Source organism: Periophthalmus magnuspinnatus, chromosome 8 (genome assembly GCF_009829125.3).
Source record: "Periophthalmus magnuspinnatus isolate fPerMag1 chromosome 8, fPerMag1.2.pri, whole genome shotgun sequence".
NCBI lineage: Eukaryota > Metazoa > Chordata > Actinopteri > Gobiiformes > Gobiidae > Periophthalmus > Periophthalmus magnuspinnatus.
In genome coordinates, this window is record NC_047133.1 from 24,073,920 (window position 1) to 24,090,779 (window position 16,860).

General features: G+C 38.0%; 2 protein-coding genes across 2 annotated transcripts in view; both read left to right on the forward strand.

Moving 5' to 3' along the window:
- Window positions 1-66: 66 nt before the first annotated feature.
- Window positions 67-4,995, forward strand: qtrt1 (queuine tRNA-ribosyltransferase 1). The gene is made up of 9 exons (XM_033970786.2): window positions 67-371; window positions 843-911; window positions 986-1,124; window positions 1,591-1,785; window positions 2,829-2,967; window positions 3,042-3,117; window positions 3,229-3,338; window positions 3,983-4,067; window positions 4,589-4,995. The coding sequence occupies exons 1-9, from the start codon at window positions 84-86 to the stop codon at window positions 4,739-4,741; spliced, it is 1,254 nt and encodes a 417-aa protein (XP_033826677.1). The 5' UTR covers window positions 67-83; the 3' UTR covers window positions 4,742-4,995.
- Window positions 4,996-8,039: 3,044 nt separating this feature from the next.
- Window positions 8,040-16,860, forward strand: part of LOC117375310 (potassium channel subfamily T member 2) — a 73,001-nt gene continuing 64,180 nt past the window's right edge. The window contains exon 1 of the mRNA XM_033971608.2: window positions 8,040-8,128. Within this exon, the coding sequence (XP_033827499.1) occupies window positions 8,040-8,128 (89 nt within the window). The remainder of the gene's footprint in view (window positions 8,129-16,860) is intronic.

Sequence of the window (16,860 nt, forward strand, 5' to 3'; positions counted from 1 at the left end):
CCCACTTGAAATAATGTACTCGTTCCGCATTGGTCATTCTGCTTGTCAGTTTTCAGTTTCACGCGTCACATGCCCACTCCAACATGGCCGCCACCACAGCGTGTGAATCTCAAATAAATACTTCAGAGGAAAGCATGCACGTAAAGAAAGCTTTATCTGTAGCGTCGCCTCTTACTTTGAAGATTGTAGCTGAATGTCCAGTGACAAAAGCCAGAGCATGTGAGTTGATATTGCCCCACAGCCCGGTCAGCACCCCTGTTTTTATGCCTGTGGGCACTCAAGGGACCATGAAGGGGATCACTGTAGATCAGCTCGATTCCCTGGGATGCCAGATCTGCCTGGGGAACACGTACCACCTGGGCATGAGACCGGTATGAAACATAAAATACAATGCTTGAGAGTGTCATGTGTGGCTTCATCAGTTGTTATTTTACACTTAAACGTGCACTATAACTTTTCTGGTGAATGGTCCACCTCGTACCTGTTTGTTTGCATGCAGATGTTGTTGTATTTTCCCTGGAATGTTCCATAGTATGGCATTAAACTCAATGAAGAAGACAAGCAGGTGACATCGTCAGGCCAAATTACAGGTCAGAGCTGTGGATAAGCAAGCCTGCTGACTGAGAATTTTTTTTTTTTTTTTTTTTTTTTTTAAACAAACTGTAATTAAATTTATATAATATTGACTGGCAGATGGCCTACCCACCACCAGGAAAGTTAGATAGTGCACCTGAAGGGTCTACTTGTATTCTTCTGTATTTATTTAGGTGTCTTATTAGTATGTTCAGATAATGAACTAGTACTTCACATCTTCCTTCATTCTCTCATTCTTGTACTGGTAGGGCCCAGAACTAATAGAAAAAGCCAATGGTTTACATGGGTTCATGAACTGGAAAAGAAATCTCCTAACTGTAAGTATTATTTCAACTAAACCTTGAGCAACTATGCCTCAAATTAAAAGCTGATTTAATTGTCTTCTCTATAGGACAGTGGAGGATTTCAGATGGTGTCTCTTGTGGAGCTGTCAGAAGTCACGGAGGAAGGAGTCAAGTTTAAATCTCCCTACGATGGCAAAGAGATCCTACTTACTCCTGAAAAGTCTATTGGCATTCAGAACAGTTTGGGTAAGGAAAGGGGCTGAACAATTTATTTTTATGTATTTTTTAATAACTAATAATAGATTACCCCTTTTCATCATATAGACTGAACAATGATCTACTTATCAAGCACAAGAATCATAGGCATGTTTATAGAGGTCTAAACTACAGGGCTAACGATTTTTATACATAATAAGACCCCATAACATTGGGGTCTATAGGCCAAAGCTTTTGAATATAGTTTGGGAGCAGTGAAAACGAATATTGTTAAAATTCAGATTTTTATACTATATGAGTAGGGTCTAGTCACTAATAGAAATGAAGAAATAACCAGATTCAACATTTATGAATTTACTTTTTAGATAATTATTTTGATAAAAATAACTTTAAAATTATTGCAGTTTTGTGCTAGCACTGAATTTGTTCAAAGACACAAACATGTTGTGTTTCTCTTATTTGTTATTTGTTGGTTCCGCATTTGCTTGTGTTTTAGGATCTGATATTATGATGCAACTGGACGATGTGGTGAGCAGCACAGTGACAGGCCCCAGAGTGGAGGAGGCCATGCACAGATCTGTTCGATGGCTGGATCGTTGTATAGCAGCCAATAAGAATCCACACAAGCAGAATCTATTTGCCATTATCCAGGGAGGACTCAATGCACAGCTGCGCAAAACCTGTCTGGATGGTAATAACTCAGTAATTACATGTATTTGGGGAAATAAACCTGCCTTTCCTGTTTTTGAACTTATCTTGCACACTTTTGGCATGTAGAAGCAAGAATTAACTATATCAGTTATCAATCTGTTAAGGTTAAAATGTATTGTAAGAATACCATATTTCATCATTCTGTCTTTCAAGAACTGATTATATATTGTATGTTATATTTATTTATATGATGTCCAAATGAGCCTGTGCTGTGCACTCTGCACCACATATATTGGCTGAAATTCAATGTTATTGATTGTGTTTATTGTGTTTAAATGTCTGCTCTCTGAGGTCAAGCTGACCCGCTCCTGGCTGTGCCTAAAGCCAGGCTCAAGACCAGAGGCGACACAGCATTTTCTGTGGCAGTGCCCAGACTATGAAACAGCCTCCCTCTGCTGTCAGACCCTCTCTGTCTTTAACGCAGTTTAAGACAAAACTGAAAAATCCACCTCTTTTGCCTGGCATTTAATACCAGCTAGACAGGATATCTTGGTGTTTTACTGTCACTTTCCTATGCTTGGTATCATCTTTATATTTGCTTTTTGTTGAGTTTTTATGCAATGCACTTTGGGCAGCTGAAGTTGTTTTTAAATGTGTATATAAATAAATTTGAATTCAATAAATAAACTTGAATTGAATTTGGCTGCTCCAAACTGCTACAGACAGAGGACTGGCTATGGACTTCTCTATTAAAAAAAACATAAAAACAAAAACAAAGCTGATCATTATCTATTACAAATGGCAGACTCTTGATCTCAATTCAAATTTGATTAATTGCGCAACACTATTATCTTGTCTTTATCCCAAACCTGGTCAGATTATAGAGTAGAACTTTTCCCCAAAAAGGCAGTTTGATGTAACATTGTGTATATTGAATTTATGCATAACTATAATTCTGCTTTTTTCTCCAAATTACCAAATACACTGATCTATCCCTGTTGATAACCCATTGTTACTGACTTATTGCTTTCCCAGATGTTTGTGAAGCCTCATTGATTTTATAATTAACGTTGTTCTTTGTAGAAATGACCAAACGTGATGTTCCTGGTTTTGCCATTGGGGGCTTAAGCGGAGGAGAGGAGAAGGATGACTTTTGGAGAATGGTTACCTTAAGCACAGACCACCTCCCCAGAGAGAAGCCCAGATACCTTATGGGAGTGGGGTAAGCATTGTTATTCTATTGTTGTTGTAGTTATTATGGTAATTCTAATGATCTTATGAATTCTGATTTGGCAGGTATGCTCTTGACCTAGTTGTGTGTGTTGCTTTGGGGTGTGACATGTTTGACTGTGTCTTTCCAACTCGTACAGCGGTAAGCTATTAATTATGACACGCATACCGATAAGTGTAACACATTATTAAAATCAGATAAAAGTATAATGTAATATTATATATTTCTAACAGTGTTCTCTGTTCTCTTCAGAGGTTTGGCTCAGCGTTGGTGCCCTGGGGGTCTCTCCAGGTGAAACAAAAACAATATGCTAAAGATTTCAAGCCTATAGACCCTGACTGTGAATGTCCTACATGCAAAAGGTACACAAAAACACTAATTACAAGGCTGTCAGCTACAGTCAGTCTGGCCTTGTGTATTTAGGTAGTGTGTGACAACATGGTTCAATCCCCTTATCACCCCACTGCCTCTAGGTGGCATTGTATCATAGCCCAGGTCAGACGTAGGGTTAAACAAGTGATTGGATAAGGGTTTCTGTATTGGACGTCAGTCATCCCAAACATGATCACAACTTCTACAATGGTCTACTCTAACCATGAGAATTTGACTTATTTAATCTTTTCTTGTTTTATGTCAACTTTGAAGATACATCTGCTTGCTATGTGACACCCTTGCAATATGCCACTAGCTAATATATTAAATTTTAGTTTTTTGTATAATGTAGAATCTGTTACTTCATCCGACACTTCATCTGTCAGAGGTCATTCTGTATACAAGGCTGGACAAGATCATTATTAGTGACATTTTTATTGTTAAATGAATTACCAATAACACACCTATATAGAAATGTTGTCATTGGTCTCATAACTAAGTAGTATACAATTATCAATATGTAGTGTTTAGGAGAAGTACTGTAGTGGCAATTTAGAGCATTGATGTAAGACCCAATGAAAACTGTTGAATGATCACATAATAACGCACTAATAATTTTATGCTACTGTTGCAGACACAGCCGGGCTTACCTCCACGCACTATTCAAGAATGACACCGCGGCTATGCATCATATCACCATCCATAACATCAGCTACCAGGTCAGTGCACACCGTTATTATACCAGCTAAACACCAGCCGTAAGTATCAGTTTAAAAGACAATCTCTGAATAATTTAGAATACCACAACCTCTCTGATTTGTTGGGTAATGTTTTCTTATTGCTTAGTGGCTCAGTTTGCCTTTATTGGATTGCATTTGTACTTTGCTTTCTTTGTCCATAACTGCTTTTCATTTAGCTGGCATTATCAAAATGATGGTACTTTTTCTGACAATTATTTGAGTACACTCTATAATGTTAAATGCCAAATAGGAATATTATACTGCTTTTTTATGCTTTCATATTGTAAGGTCAAATTGGGGTCACTGGTTTACTGCTTGAATTCACTTAAATGTCTCCAAATGGCATTTCATAGATGCTCTTACATCTTTGTCTTGCTATGTGGACGTTTGTACTTGCTCTCTCTCTACATTGCTGAATTACCGCTGACCCTAGTGTGCACAGGATGTACTGCAAAGATGATTTCCCATTGGAGATCAATAATCACATCTGTCTTCTGCAGCTCACCCTGATGCGCTCCGTTCGCCAAAGCATTGTGGATGGTCGTTTTCCAGAGTTTATACGGACATTCATGAAGAGGATGTTTTCTTCTCCTGACCAGTATCCCAGCTGGGCAGTGGACGCCTTAGCATCTGTTAACATCACACTGGATTAGGGACTGCAAAAGACCAACACAATTTTTTATGTCATATCACATTTTAATGGGACTTTTGTCTAAGACAGACAGATCACAGTTGTTATTTTTTTTTCTAATGAATCCAGGAATGTTTATCATCCTGCTCGGACCTGCTGCACCCTTTTGCCTCCTAGTTCAAAAAAGTAGCTTCCTCTTTAAGATTTATTGAATTCCTGTTAATGCTGCCATGTCTATAAACCATATACAGTCATTTCCAACACAAAATAATTGCTCTTTATGTTACTATGTGGTTTCATACTAGTTCTGATGAAGCTTAAGAAAAAAAAGGAATAGTTTTAGAATGATCTTTAGTGCTGATATTTATTCAATGTATATAATTTTATATTTGAATAACAGTATCCAAGCCTTGCATAATGCCTTGCCCTCCATTATGTCTGAGAAAATGAAAACATCTGACTTGTATTTTAATTTGGGATCGAACTTTTTTATGCCTTCTGAGTCAGTTTTTTACTATTTGTATTATTTGTTTCATATAAAAGTATAATGCCTAAATTACCCCCTGGGCCATAATGTCTTTTATTGGACTCATAAAAATTGCATTTTGGGTACATATTATGGTAATGCACAGCTCAATGGGGTTTAAATGGGCTTAAAGACAGAAGCTATCAGCTCCCATTTACTCACACACTTTTTGTTGTTACCATGACAACCCAGACAGGCCCGCCCACTGGAAATGTTTGGCCTCACTGTCATCCTCTGTCTCATTACTTCAGGCTAAGAGCATTACCGTGGCATTTTGTATTTACCCAAGACAGACCGAATACATTTACTTTTTCTACCTCAGTGCTGCAGACTTGTCTCATGTTTGACACAGGTTTCTCTAGGGTGTGTGCGTTTGTGATGGCCACAAGAGGGCAATATATATAATTACCCTTGCAGCAACAAAGTTTAGATATGACAGTTTTAAGTATTTTTTCTTAGAATAGAAATAGCTGTAGTCAGTATTACTTACTCAAGTCTAATGTCAAAACGTTGGCCCATTGTATAAAAGCTGAATTTGAGCAATAGTTATTAGTACAATTATTATTTTCTTTGCCTAAGGGTATTGTCACTAATGGACCATAACACTACAACTATGGGCTTATGGCAGGGACAAACATGCTACCATTCTACCATTCTGTTACTATGACCAGTATAAAGTCACCAATTTAACAGATGCCTGTTTTTGATGAATGGAAGGAAGCCTTTGTAAGAAGCAAACTTCACTTATTCCATCATTGTACCGATTTGCCAATAGCACAAATCCATTAACTGCATATCAAGAAAAATCACATCTCTACCACATATGCATTTGTAAATAGTATACTATTTGTGTTTCATTCACAGTAGAAACTAAACATGAAAATGTGCTTAGTAGAAATTACATTCAAATTTGATGCTGCCTCTTTTAATGGACTGCCTTTGTCTTTACTCTTTGGACATGTTCAATCCAAATAATCAATCTCATTTTAAAATCTGTTGTGTTGTTTAGTATTTGGTATTTTTGTCCCATTTTGAATTGAATGAAATGTGTAATTTTGTATAACAGTAACCATTATGAACTGAAGTAGCAGTTCCTTATATCCCAGGGTTTCTCTTTGTTCATGATCACTTAATCTGGCTTCAGAGGTCAGCTGCGAAGTGTCCGTTCTGTCCAATTGATCCTGACCAGAGAAAAAGTCATTAATATTAATCAGTGGAAGTTAATTTGAATAACACCTGTTGTCTATGGCTTTGAGTCAACAGTTCTGTTAAGCAGCACATTTGAATTTCATTAGGGGTTTAATTGTGGCTGGAGGCTGAACAAGATAAATATTGTGACCTTTAATGTGTGTCTGCCAAACTAACATTATGGTAAAACACTGTAGCCGCCAACTGCAAACACATTAGAAGTTATGGGGTGAGTATTGAAAAATGTGAGTGTATTTCTTGTATTTTAATATATCATAATTCAGTAAAATGCAAACACATTGCATACACAGTTGAAAGTTGGCCTACCTAACTAATTTGCGTTAGGACAACAATTTAGGAATATTGTTGTTGTTTTTTGTTTTTTGTTGTTTTTTTGTTTTTGTTTTTTTGTTTTTTTTGTTTGTTTGTTTGTTTGTTTTTTACCATAAAACAAATGTTCCCATATAAGTCGCATTTTGTGTTAAGAAAACGTAAAACAGCCTTTAGCAAATTCGGACCTCACTCATTAAATATCTGCGTTAAAGCTGCACTATGTAACATTTCTGGTGGAGGTTCGCCACCTACTTTTCTCCATAGAGTTGTTATTGCTTTGCTTGGGATGTTCCACAGTGTGCTATTAAATATATATATTTATTTATTTCACGTTTTAATGGCTCAAAAGTACCGTGGAAACAAACTCTGTGTGAGCCGATTCTCCACGTGACTCAGCCTCGGCTCTTGACTCACTGGGCTTTGATAATAATGATGTTATCCATTTCAGTCAAAGCAATAACCTCTCTAATAAGACAAGCAGGTGGTCGACCCTCCCCCTGAAAAGTTACATAGAGCGCCTTTAAGTGACTCGTTTAGCTGCGTAATTGAAAGTGTAAACAAGGTCTACATAGGAGCAGGACTTTAGCAGCTGAGGTTTAACGCGTGTAAAGCGTCTGGAATTGGAAGTACACAACCCAATGATTGGATGAATCCTTAATCCTGTATTTCGGCAATTGGTGATTGCTGCCACATATTAGCCTGAGTTTGTGACATAACAACTAAAACTATGCGAAAACATGATTGGCTTCAGATTGTGCGCTTAGTGACAGGCGTTTATGAGCGTGTTACCAGCACAGCCCGTCATGAAGACGTGCTTTCCATTCAGAAGAGCACTTATGAACATGTTTCATTATGTGAGTTTTTCCTGAAATGGGAAGTGCCAGCAGGAGTGCTCCCCGCTGATTGTTTGCGGATTCCTCATCAGAGCATCCACGCGGAGCTCGCGCTGGAGGCAGGGAGGATGTGGTGACAACCAGTTGCTCCTCAGATGTCACTGTCCAAGTGGAGCCTCCCCTACGCACCGTTGGATAAACGCTATCGACCTGTTGCCTCTGCGTCGACCAAACACGGGTTCAGCGGAAAAACACAAGGGAATAAGTTGATTTCTATCCAAGGAAGAAAGCCAAACTCTAAGGATGAGAAGTATAATTGTATCGGATTTTTGTCTTCGGGTCGAATAGCAAAGGGGATAGTAGTGGAGTTGGTTCCTCTGTGGACGTGCAGCTCGCAGTGATTCTGTCTCTGGGTGTTGAGGAGCAGCAGAAGGGGGATCATGGTTGAACTGGAGAAGGACGTGCTGCCGTTACCCCCACGATACCGGTTTCGAGACCTGTTGCTCGGGGACTGGCAGGCCGATGACAGGTAAGGAGACTTTACGCACGGCGCACGGAAAATGTGTCTCTGCGTCATGACCAGCGTTTACCCAAGAATTATACTTGTTGTGCGTTTTTATGTTTTTATGGTAACTTGTTGTTAAATATTGTTCTGTTGTCCCTCTTTTAGTTTTTGTAAAAGGTAATACATCAGGGTTTATTCTAAAACAACCACTGTTGGAGACTGATGTTGTAGCTCAATTTGTGCGCAAAAACTTCAAATCCTTTGTAAAATTACTTCTGGGAATGAACAAACAGGGATCTCAAGTCATATGTCACTCATCATGTCTGCTCATTTCTTATAAATACTGAGATTTGCGGTGGATCATCTGCCACCTGGACAGGTAATTTCAGTAGGATCATCTCATGGTAATTAACCTTTGCTTACACTCCATTTGCAAAGCAGTGCAGGAGCTATAGCCTGTCGTATGCCGTGCTCAATTTGGCATTTTGCATCCTGTCTAATGGAAAACGTTAACCTCCTTTTTACGCACGATGTCTCACGCTCACGTCTGTTGCCAGTTTAGTATAAGGTCCCAAAACACATGCTTGTAGACTTGAGTGGGTGCTTGGAATAAGATAATTGAGGAGAAGCTGCAGGGAAAGCTGACCAGACCAGGTCCAGCTCTGAGAGGATTTGGAGGAGGCAATGCTGTAACTACACAACATGTTGCCATAGGGACACAAAATGAGGCTGTTTATAGTGTACACAATCCATTACATCCATTACTAACATTATTAACTCAAATGTGCTTCCCATCATAATCACAGATGCAGCCTAGCTGAATTGTAGCCTATTTTCCAGTATTTTGTCTCCCATCACCAAAATTCTTGCATAACTTAGGCCCTACTTGTGCTCCTAAAATAGATAAAGAGATTTGTTGCCAAACATTTTGACCACTAGATAGATAGCGATTGAAATTCTCAAAAATGGGTCAAATATTTAGGCTTTACATGGGGAAAGCACAAGCAAATTATTTTTGACAATAGCAGACAACCTCTACAACAAGTGAAGCTGTGTTGAAGGTAAGAGTCAATATGTAGCTTAATAATACTAATCACAAGTGACACAAAGGGCCAACGACCCACTGTCTCAAAAGTAATCAATATAATAACCTGCAGTGGTGGCAAAGGTTTATTCTTCTCCTGACAGGTTGCATAATATGTGTTGCCAGATGGGTCAAATGCAGAGAACTACTTTCTCTATGGGAACAATGAGAAAGTAGTGAATGATTCAGACTTAATAACTACTTAATACATGCCCAAACCCTAATCCTGACCCTAACCCCTTAATTAAGATACTAAGCCTGAATCATTCTTAATGAACTATTCAGTAATAATTTGTTCATGCTTTATTAAGGCTTTAAGTGCAGTCAGTATAAAGTGTTACCTCCAAGATTTGTTGCACTGTTTGCTACATGTGTTTATTGTTATTTTTGATGTTGAAATGTTTTCACATATAGCCTGATGTAGTGTGTGCTTTTAGCTGTTAATTCACCCTTTGTCATAAAGCGTTGCATGCATCTACATTTACATGCAGCACATAAAAAGACAAGGGATGTCAAAGAGCAACACACAGGTCGGAGGTTCATCTCAAAGCAAAGGGGAAATTAGTCATTAGCTGTACATGTGGCTGATAGGGAGCAGAGATTGATAGTGGCAGAATGCTTAATTATAGCTGAGATGTCTGCCATGCCCCATTAATTTGGGAATAACCCTAATAGTGAAGACAACCCACCTCTCACAGATCAGCCTTCGGTAACATGTAATCATATCCCCGGAAGATGTCTACAATGGGGAAAGAGCCGCAAATTGCTATAACGTGGATGTGATTTTCTTGTCTTTACCTGAGCAGTGATGTGTCATCATGAATAACTTTGACATGTTTCTATATGTCTATAGCAAAGATTATAGAAAAGGTATATTATTTGCAATGTGCAGTTTTCATAATTACACACACAAGAAGATTTACATTTAAAAGTTGGTATTTCCAGTAGTATTTTGAAGGTGCCCTAGCAAATAAATGTGTTCTTTGTTTTAAAGGACAATCGGGAATAGCATTACCTCTATTGACACCTTTTAATAAATTACCTGTTCAAATTTATAACACTTTAAAAGACGAATGCGCATCTCATTTCAACACTTCACTTCAACATCAACTTTTATGGGTTCTTCACTTCAAAGTATTTTTATTGGTCAAACAAACATTGAAGAAAGTTTTTGAATCTGATATGGAAATTCTCTTCTTGTGAAAATGGACGACTTTGTACCAAATACAAAATTCTCAGAGCGACACTATAGATATACTCTGCTCTGGGTTATAAGGAATTAGTAAAGAAAACTCTAAGTTCAAAGAATTACAGAACAATTTTGGCAAATTGCTTTTCAGGACAAGAGATAAGCAAATATATTAATTCCTGCCGCAAGTGATAAGAAGAAGACTGGTTCATTGTATTTAGCGTTTAATCCTTGTTTGTTGATTTGGCCTGTGCACTATAACATTAACATAAACCAAAATATAACCACTGTCTCAATAGGCGTTCAACTATTCTTTTTCCGACTAGTGGCTTTAAAATTCCTCCAGTGTCTATTGTTAGACTCCAGTGCCACCCTTTAACCCTCTCTCCCTCTTCCTCTCCTCTGTCCTCTGCATCACTTCTGATTGAAGGCTCTTCAAAAACTACTCTCTTCTTCAGTCCTTCTTGGAGAAATAGCCTACATTTTTATCTCACCATTAAAAGTCTCTTATGTGGAGCATTCCCTGCACTGACAGAAATGGATTTTTTTTTACCTCACTTTTTAAGTACACACACTATGTACGTCCATTTCTTCTTTTACAAAAGCTTTTTGAGCTTTTATTATGTCTTATGTTTCAAGGTATAATTTTAGTTCTATTGTCCCCAGGCAGGATTTGGCATTTGCGGTCTCTCATTTATTTAATTGCACTAGCTATCACCTTTACCATAAATTCACATTGTTTTATGCAAATTCAACCTCAGGACTTGCCACCCATGATTAAGCAGCTTCCATACAGTCATTTCTGAGGTGTGCCTTTTAACTGATTTGACTTAGGTCAGAAAAGTACAGAAAAAATGATTGTAGCACTTCCATTTCCTATTCCTGATTGCAGACTGTGCATGCCAGGACACACATTCACAGAAGACTTTTGGAAATATGCACACTAAAATACATACATTATACATTGTTATATTGCTAAAACTGTATATTGAAGATTGTATTTAATATCATTGAGTGGACACAGGCAAAGCAGGCCCAACATTAGTTTGCATTTAGTTTGGGCCACTGCTGTTGGTTCCCTAGCATTTGGAGCCATGTCTCATCCCTCTTTCTTTCTAAATAAACTCAAAATAAAACTTGCTGAGAAGTCTGCTGGCATCGAAACACTGAGAGGAGCAGCACAGAAAGTTCTGCATAGAGTGGACTTGGGAAGGAAGTTGATGGACTCAAATAAAAGGGAAAAAAGGGAAGTATAGTGGGTTTAGCATGTGGTTGGCCATATCTTTCCTCAGAATTAAGAACAACTGCGATGACAATAGCAACATACCATCAAGTGTGGCTGACTGATGAGTGGAACTGAAAATATCAACTAGATTGGGATCCGAACAGATCCATTTAGTCCATCATCGCACAGTAGCAGTTTGTTTTATTTGTTTGAGATGTCAGAATAACATATCTATACATAAAAGGAAAGAAAATATACTGGTACCCTCGCCTCACACCAAGAAGGTTCTGGCTTCAGGTCATGGGCTCCTCTATGAGTACTCCAGTTTTCCCCATCACCCTAAACACGTGCAATAAGCTAAACTGCGACTTCATCTGGAGATGGATCCTTCCCTAGGGACGCCCACTGCTCCCATCAGGGTGTCCCAAGGCAATGGTTGAAGGATAAGTTAAAGGACACATTTTTGTCAGCAGCTCATTTTGAATACTTCTAACACTGAATCATACTTCTTCAAATTTGCACCTCTCTTTTTCCACACCATTTCTCACTCTGTACATGTCCTGAGTGTCCAATTAGTGAATCCTGCTCCTAATTGGATGAAAAAGACAAGATTGTTCATTTGATTGCTGCACCTACAAAAAACTTACAACTTTGATGTCTGTGTGAGTCACTTAGGCCAACCAATCATAGGGTGGAGCTAAAACTTACAATTTATCATAAGTGGAGTTCATAGCAACAGGTGTGAGGTTGCTAAGAATGCTGGTCTTATAATTGGCAATACTGTGTGTCTTGGTGATGCATAATGATGTATAGCCTGTGCCTGCTCCTTTTGACACACTGTCTCAATAGAAACCATTTTTCATACATACTGATTTCTGATCTAGATAAAAAGGCAAACAAAACATAAGACAAATTAAAATGTTGGTGATGAAACTATAAAAAAAAATCTAAAAAGCTTTATTGAGACAAGAAACAAAAGGCTTGAGAAAAATGCAGTGGAGCATTTTGCAGAGATTTAGTTTAATGACTCCCGACAAGTCCAATTAAATCACAGATTCTAAATGTTCCAAAACAAAATATTCATTATAATTAGTTGTACAATGTTAAAATGTGATAAAATAAAATATTATATTAACTTTGTTGCCTGGGATCCAGAATACACATGTGTCCAGTGTGATGTGAGTCACAATTGAATTTCCCAGAGTTCAGATGGTCGTGAGTGACATTAAGTGGAGTAGGTGGAACATGCGTGGTCCATCCATATCAAACAATATGGCTGCTTACAAGGAAAAATTAATAGACAAAATATCACAGGGGACTGAAAAACACTGCAGATTTCCTCAGATTTATAAGTGAAGCAAACTGTGTTCTAAGGTGAGAGAATGAGCTCCTTCAATTCACACACGTCTCTGAAATAAACAAATCTGATGGCACCATACTGTCTGAGTCTGGCTCGAGGTGCGATCGAGAGAGTAGTGACCAGAGTGATGTCGCTCTGGAGAAAAAATACAGAAATTTCATTTTGGACTTGCCAGGCAATAAACTCCATAAGGTCCTATTTTAAATTACCTGATGAACTGGTACACACACCTCTGTGTGTATTTTTGTAGGCTTATTGTTTGATATTTCTCTGTCTTTAGTTTAACATAACAAAATTCAGTTTGGACATAGTGCGTTTGTGATCTGGTCTCCCTCCAATGCTCCGCAGACAGTTTCTGTGGGAGCCCTCTGCCAGGATTACCATAGAAATAACTGGAGCTTTTTGTTCTTGAAACAATCTTTGATTGGCTGTCGTCTCCAAAGCGTCTCTCACTCAGTGTCTGTCTGATGTGTTCCCAGAGCTCATACCGGCCCTGTCACAAGTCCTGAGACTCCAAAGCAGACTCTAATCTAGTGAAGCCAATGTAGAGCATGATCTGTCAATATGATCAACAAACATGGCAGCAATGGCTTTAGAGCGCTTAGGCACGGGCTTTAGGAGCACTATAGGCTCCAGTGTTGTTAGGTAAGGATTTGGATATACATATAAGTAATGTTTTGGAAAAATGAAACACAAACTTGGACAATAAAGCATAAGTAATAAACCACAGACGAAATTATTCAAATAAGGTAAAGAAGTCAAATAGGATCACATAGAGCCTAAGTAAATAAAAAAATTCTACAGTGACCTGCTGCCACTCTCTCAAGTGTTCATGTTTGAAGGCATTTCTGCTTAAGTAATTAACTTCAAAAACTAATTAAAACAAGCATTATTTTGAAGTCCCTTGTTGCTCATGTATTTTAATGTTTTGCTGTTTGTTAAATGCATATGCCACACTTACTCTCTGTATGTTCAGTCATTTGGAGTAAAGATTTCTCTGATTCATTGCTATATTTCATTCCATGGTTATGGCCAGATCTGGCAGTACTCAGAACAGAAGGTTAAGTACTCTCTTGGTTTGAAAAGTTAGAGAACCACTGCTTTCAGTGACTATTCGGTGACTTTTTGAACTTGACTGCCCTACCCACTTCCAATCCAGTTACATGGTTTGAATCACAGCGCTCTGCCTCTAAGAACAGGGATTTGCTGAAGTCTGATAACGATGATGGGTTCTTCTGAGCATAAGGAGAGATTATTTATAATACAAATGGGTTGAATCATGATGTAGTCACCAGAAAGTTGATTTTGTCAGATGAGATGGGTGTCACTGAAGAAAAGCCTTCTTTGATTTCTGAAAGCTCCATAAATACCTACACGTTTTCTGGTGGCTGTACCATCACCACCTTTCCTGTCTTCAAAAATATGTTGTCAAAGTCAGCAAGATCTTCTTTCTTTATCTTTATTTATACATGAGAACCCAATGAAAGTACTTGGACTCTCTTTTTTCATGGGTGCCCTATATAAAGTACAATACAAGCAGAAAAACAAACAAAACAAACAAGTATACAAATCCATATAAAGCATTATAAACTGATGCAGGTGTGTGGATCAGTCACATCTCAGTTTTGGTGCGGCTTGTCCTTAGCCTTATGCGGTCATGTGATCTAGTATTACACGTTGTGTCAGTGATTAACAAGCAAGTGAAGTATTCTGTCAGTTTTTGAAGTAGTTCCTTACAGATACATTGCTGTTCTTTTCTATTAGACACTGATGGCCAATCCACTTTTTCATAGAGAACACAGTGATGAGTTTCAAATCCATCACCTGATAAAACAAACCCAAAATAGTTCTTGATTTGAATTTCAGAAATGCTTTAAATATCATTCATTCTGACTCAATAAGGTGTAATTAGAGAACTAGCCTAATTGATAAGAGTGACATGTCAAAACGCAGCTTCCATTCATGGACAAAAATATTTCATAAATTTAGAGTGGGAATGTAGCAAACACATTAGCATTATTTACAAATGAATATGAGTGTTAACAGAAGTAATGTACCCGGAAACCTCAGTTTTGACAAACCAATTAAACGGATGAGCTAGAATTAATTGGGACTCTGTGTGTTTAATGGGAGGCAGGTGGCCCACAGTGGTGCAAGTGAACACAGGCCGACGGATGTCTGTTCACATTAATTAAAAAAGGAGATCCAAAAACAGTGTCTTAATTAATATTGGCAAGGCGAGAACTGTGCCAGCAGGTGCTAACATGTTCGCTTGGAGGTTTACCATTTTAGATACATGTTCAAAAATATTCTTATCTTCAGATGGGAGCGAGTCACATTTGTAAGTCGTGACCCTCATAAAGGTTTAAACAACATTTCTTGCTCACTTTAACGAAGGACTGTGTAACTTTTTGAGAAGGTAATGCTGCAAAGTTCTGTTATTTGTCTAGGAAGATGAGCAGGTGATGTCATGAGGTCAAGTTACAGGCCGGCTCAATGGAGAGGAGAGCGCACTGACAGCAGGAAGGCATGATCAAAGTATTTATTGGAATTTTTTTTCAGCACACACCCGCGATTAAGTAAATGCAATATGAGCTAGATGCGTTTAATGTCCTACTATTTAACATTCCAGGCAAAGCGAAAAACAAGATAACACAGAAGGAAGTGATCTGAAAGACGTGAGTTGAATTCTTTACAAATTTGATATAGGAGTTTTGTGGTTGATTTTAAGTATTTACCCGTCAACATTAAGATCCCCAGTGTTCACTCCTCATACTGTGTGGTAACTTATTCCTCCCTCAGGGTAGACTGTCAGCTCAAACCTACCAATCACTCACTAAAACAGCACATTCATACGCAAGATGTGTGAAGTGTCTTGCCCAAGGACACAACGACGACACTTGTAGCAAATCGAACACAAACTTTATCTTAAACTTTACTTAATCTGAGCAATCTGTTATAATGGAAGCAGAATTCTGTCTCGTACGCCTAGATTGGTTTGTTTTGTTTCTCTTGAGTTGCGTATTGATTTGACACTGCATAAAACAACGTGCTCTAATGATGGTGATTTAGATGCTAGTCTCTCAGGCAGACCACTCTTGACTCAACTTCCATTTGTTCAACACTTAGTAAACATTAAATATTGTCATGTTTATGGGAGCAAAAGAAATTATTGTTCAAAGCATTGTTCAAAAAATTGTATTTGTTGTAAATTCTGCCACATAAATCACAAAACCAGGATATATTTTTTTTCATTTTCAAGTCTGGTTAAATGGAGGAGTATTTTATAGTGCCGTATCAATAATAAATAATACTAAAAATACATAGTTAATACCATGTTTTAAATCGTATCAAAAGGGAGATATTCACGCCTAGTATTCAGTCCGCGGGGTACTTTTTGGCAACCTCTCCAGATTGGTGCACAGTGTGTACCGTCTTTGATGTACTCTGAGCATTTTACCTTTTGACCTGCTGATGCTGTTCAAAAGCTGAAGTTTGGCTGCATTCCTAAAAAGTTTGACTACAACAGCGTCAAATTGGGATATAATTAAATGATTCTAGTGACAGATGAAGGCAAAGAACTTTCACATTCCTCATGCCCCAACCCAAAAAGCATTTTGTGTCTGTTATCAAACCCAACAGATCGGCTAAAGTTACAGGCTGAAATTAAATATTGTTGCTAAAACTTTTTCATACTTGTTCAGGAAAAAGAGATTCGAAATGAAGTCTGATGATATGAGGCTTCTGAAGTCTTATCAGTTATTAGATTACATTACATTACTTAAAGCTGGGGTACTCTTTTTAGTAATTGAGAACAGTTCATATGTTTTGTATCTTGTAAAAGCAGCATTTTGTGACTAAATGAGACCCCTGCAGATTCTCTACTTGTAGGTACTGA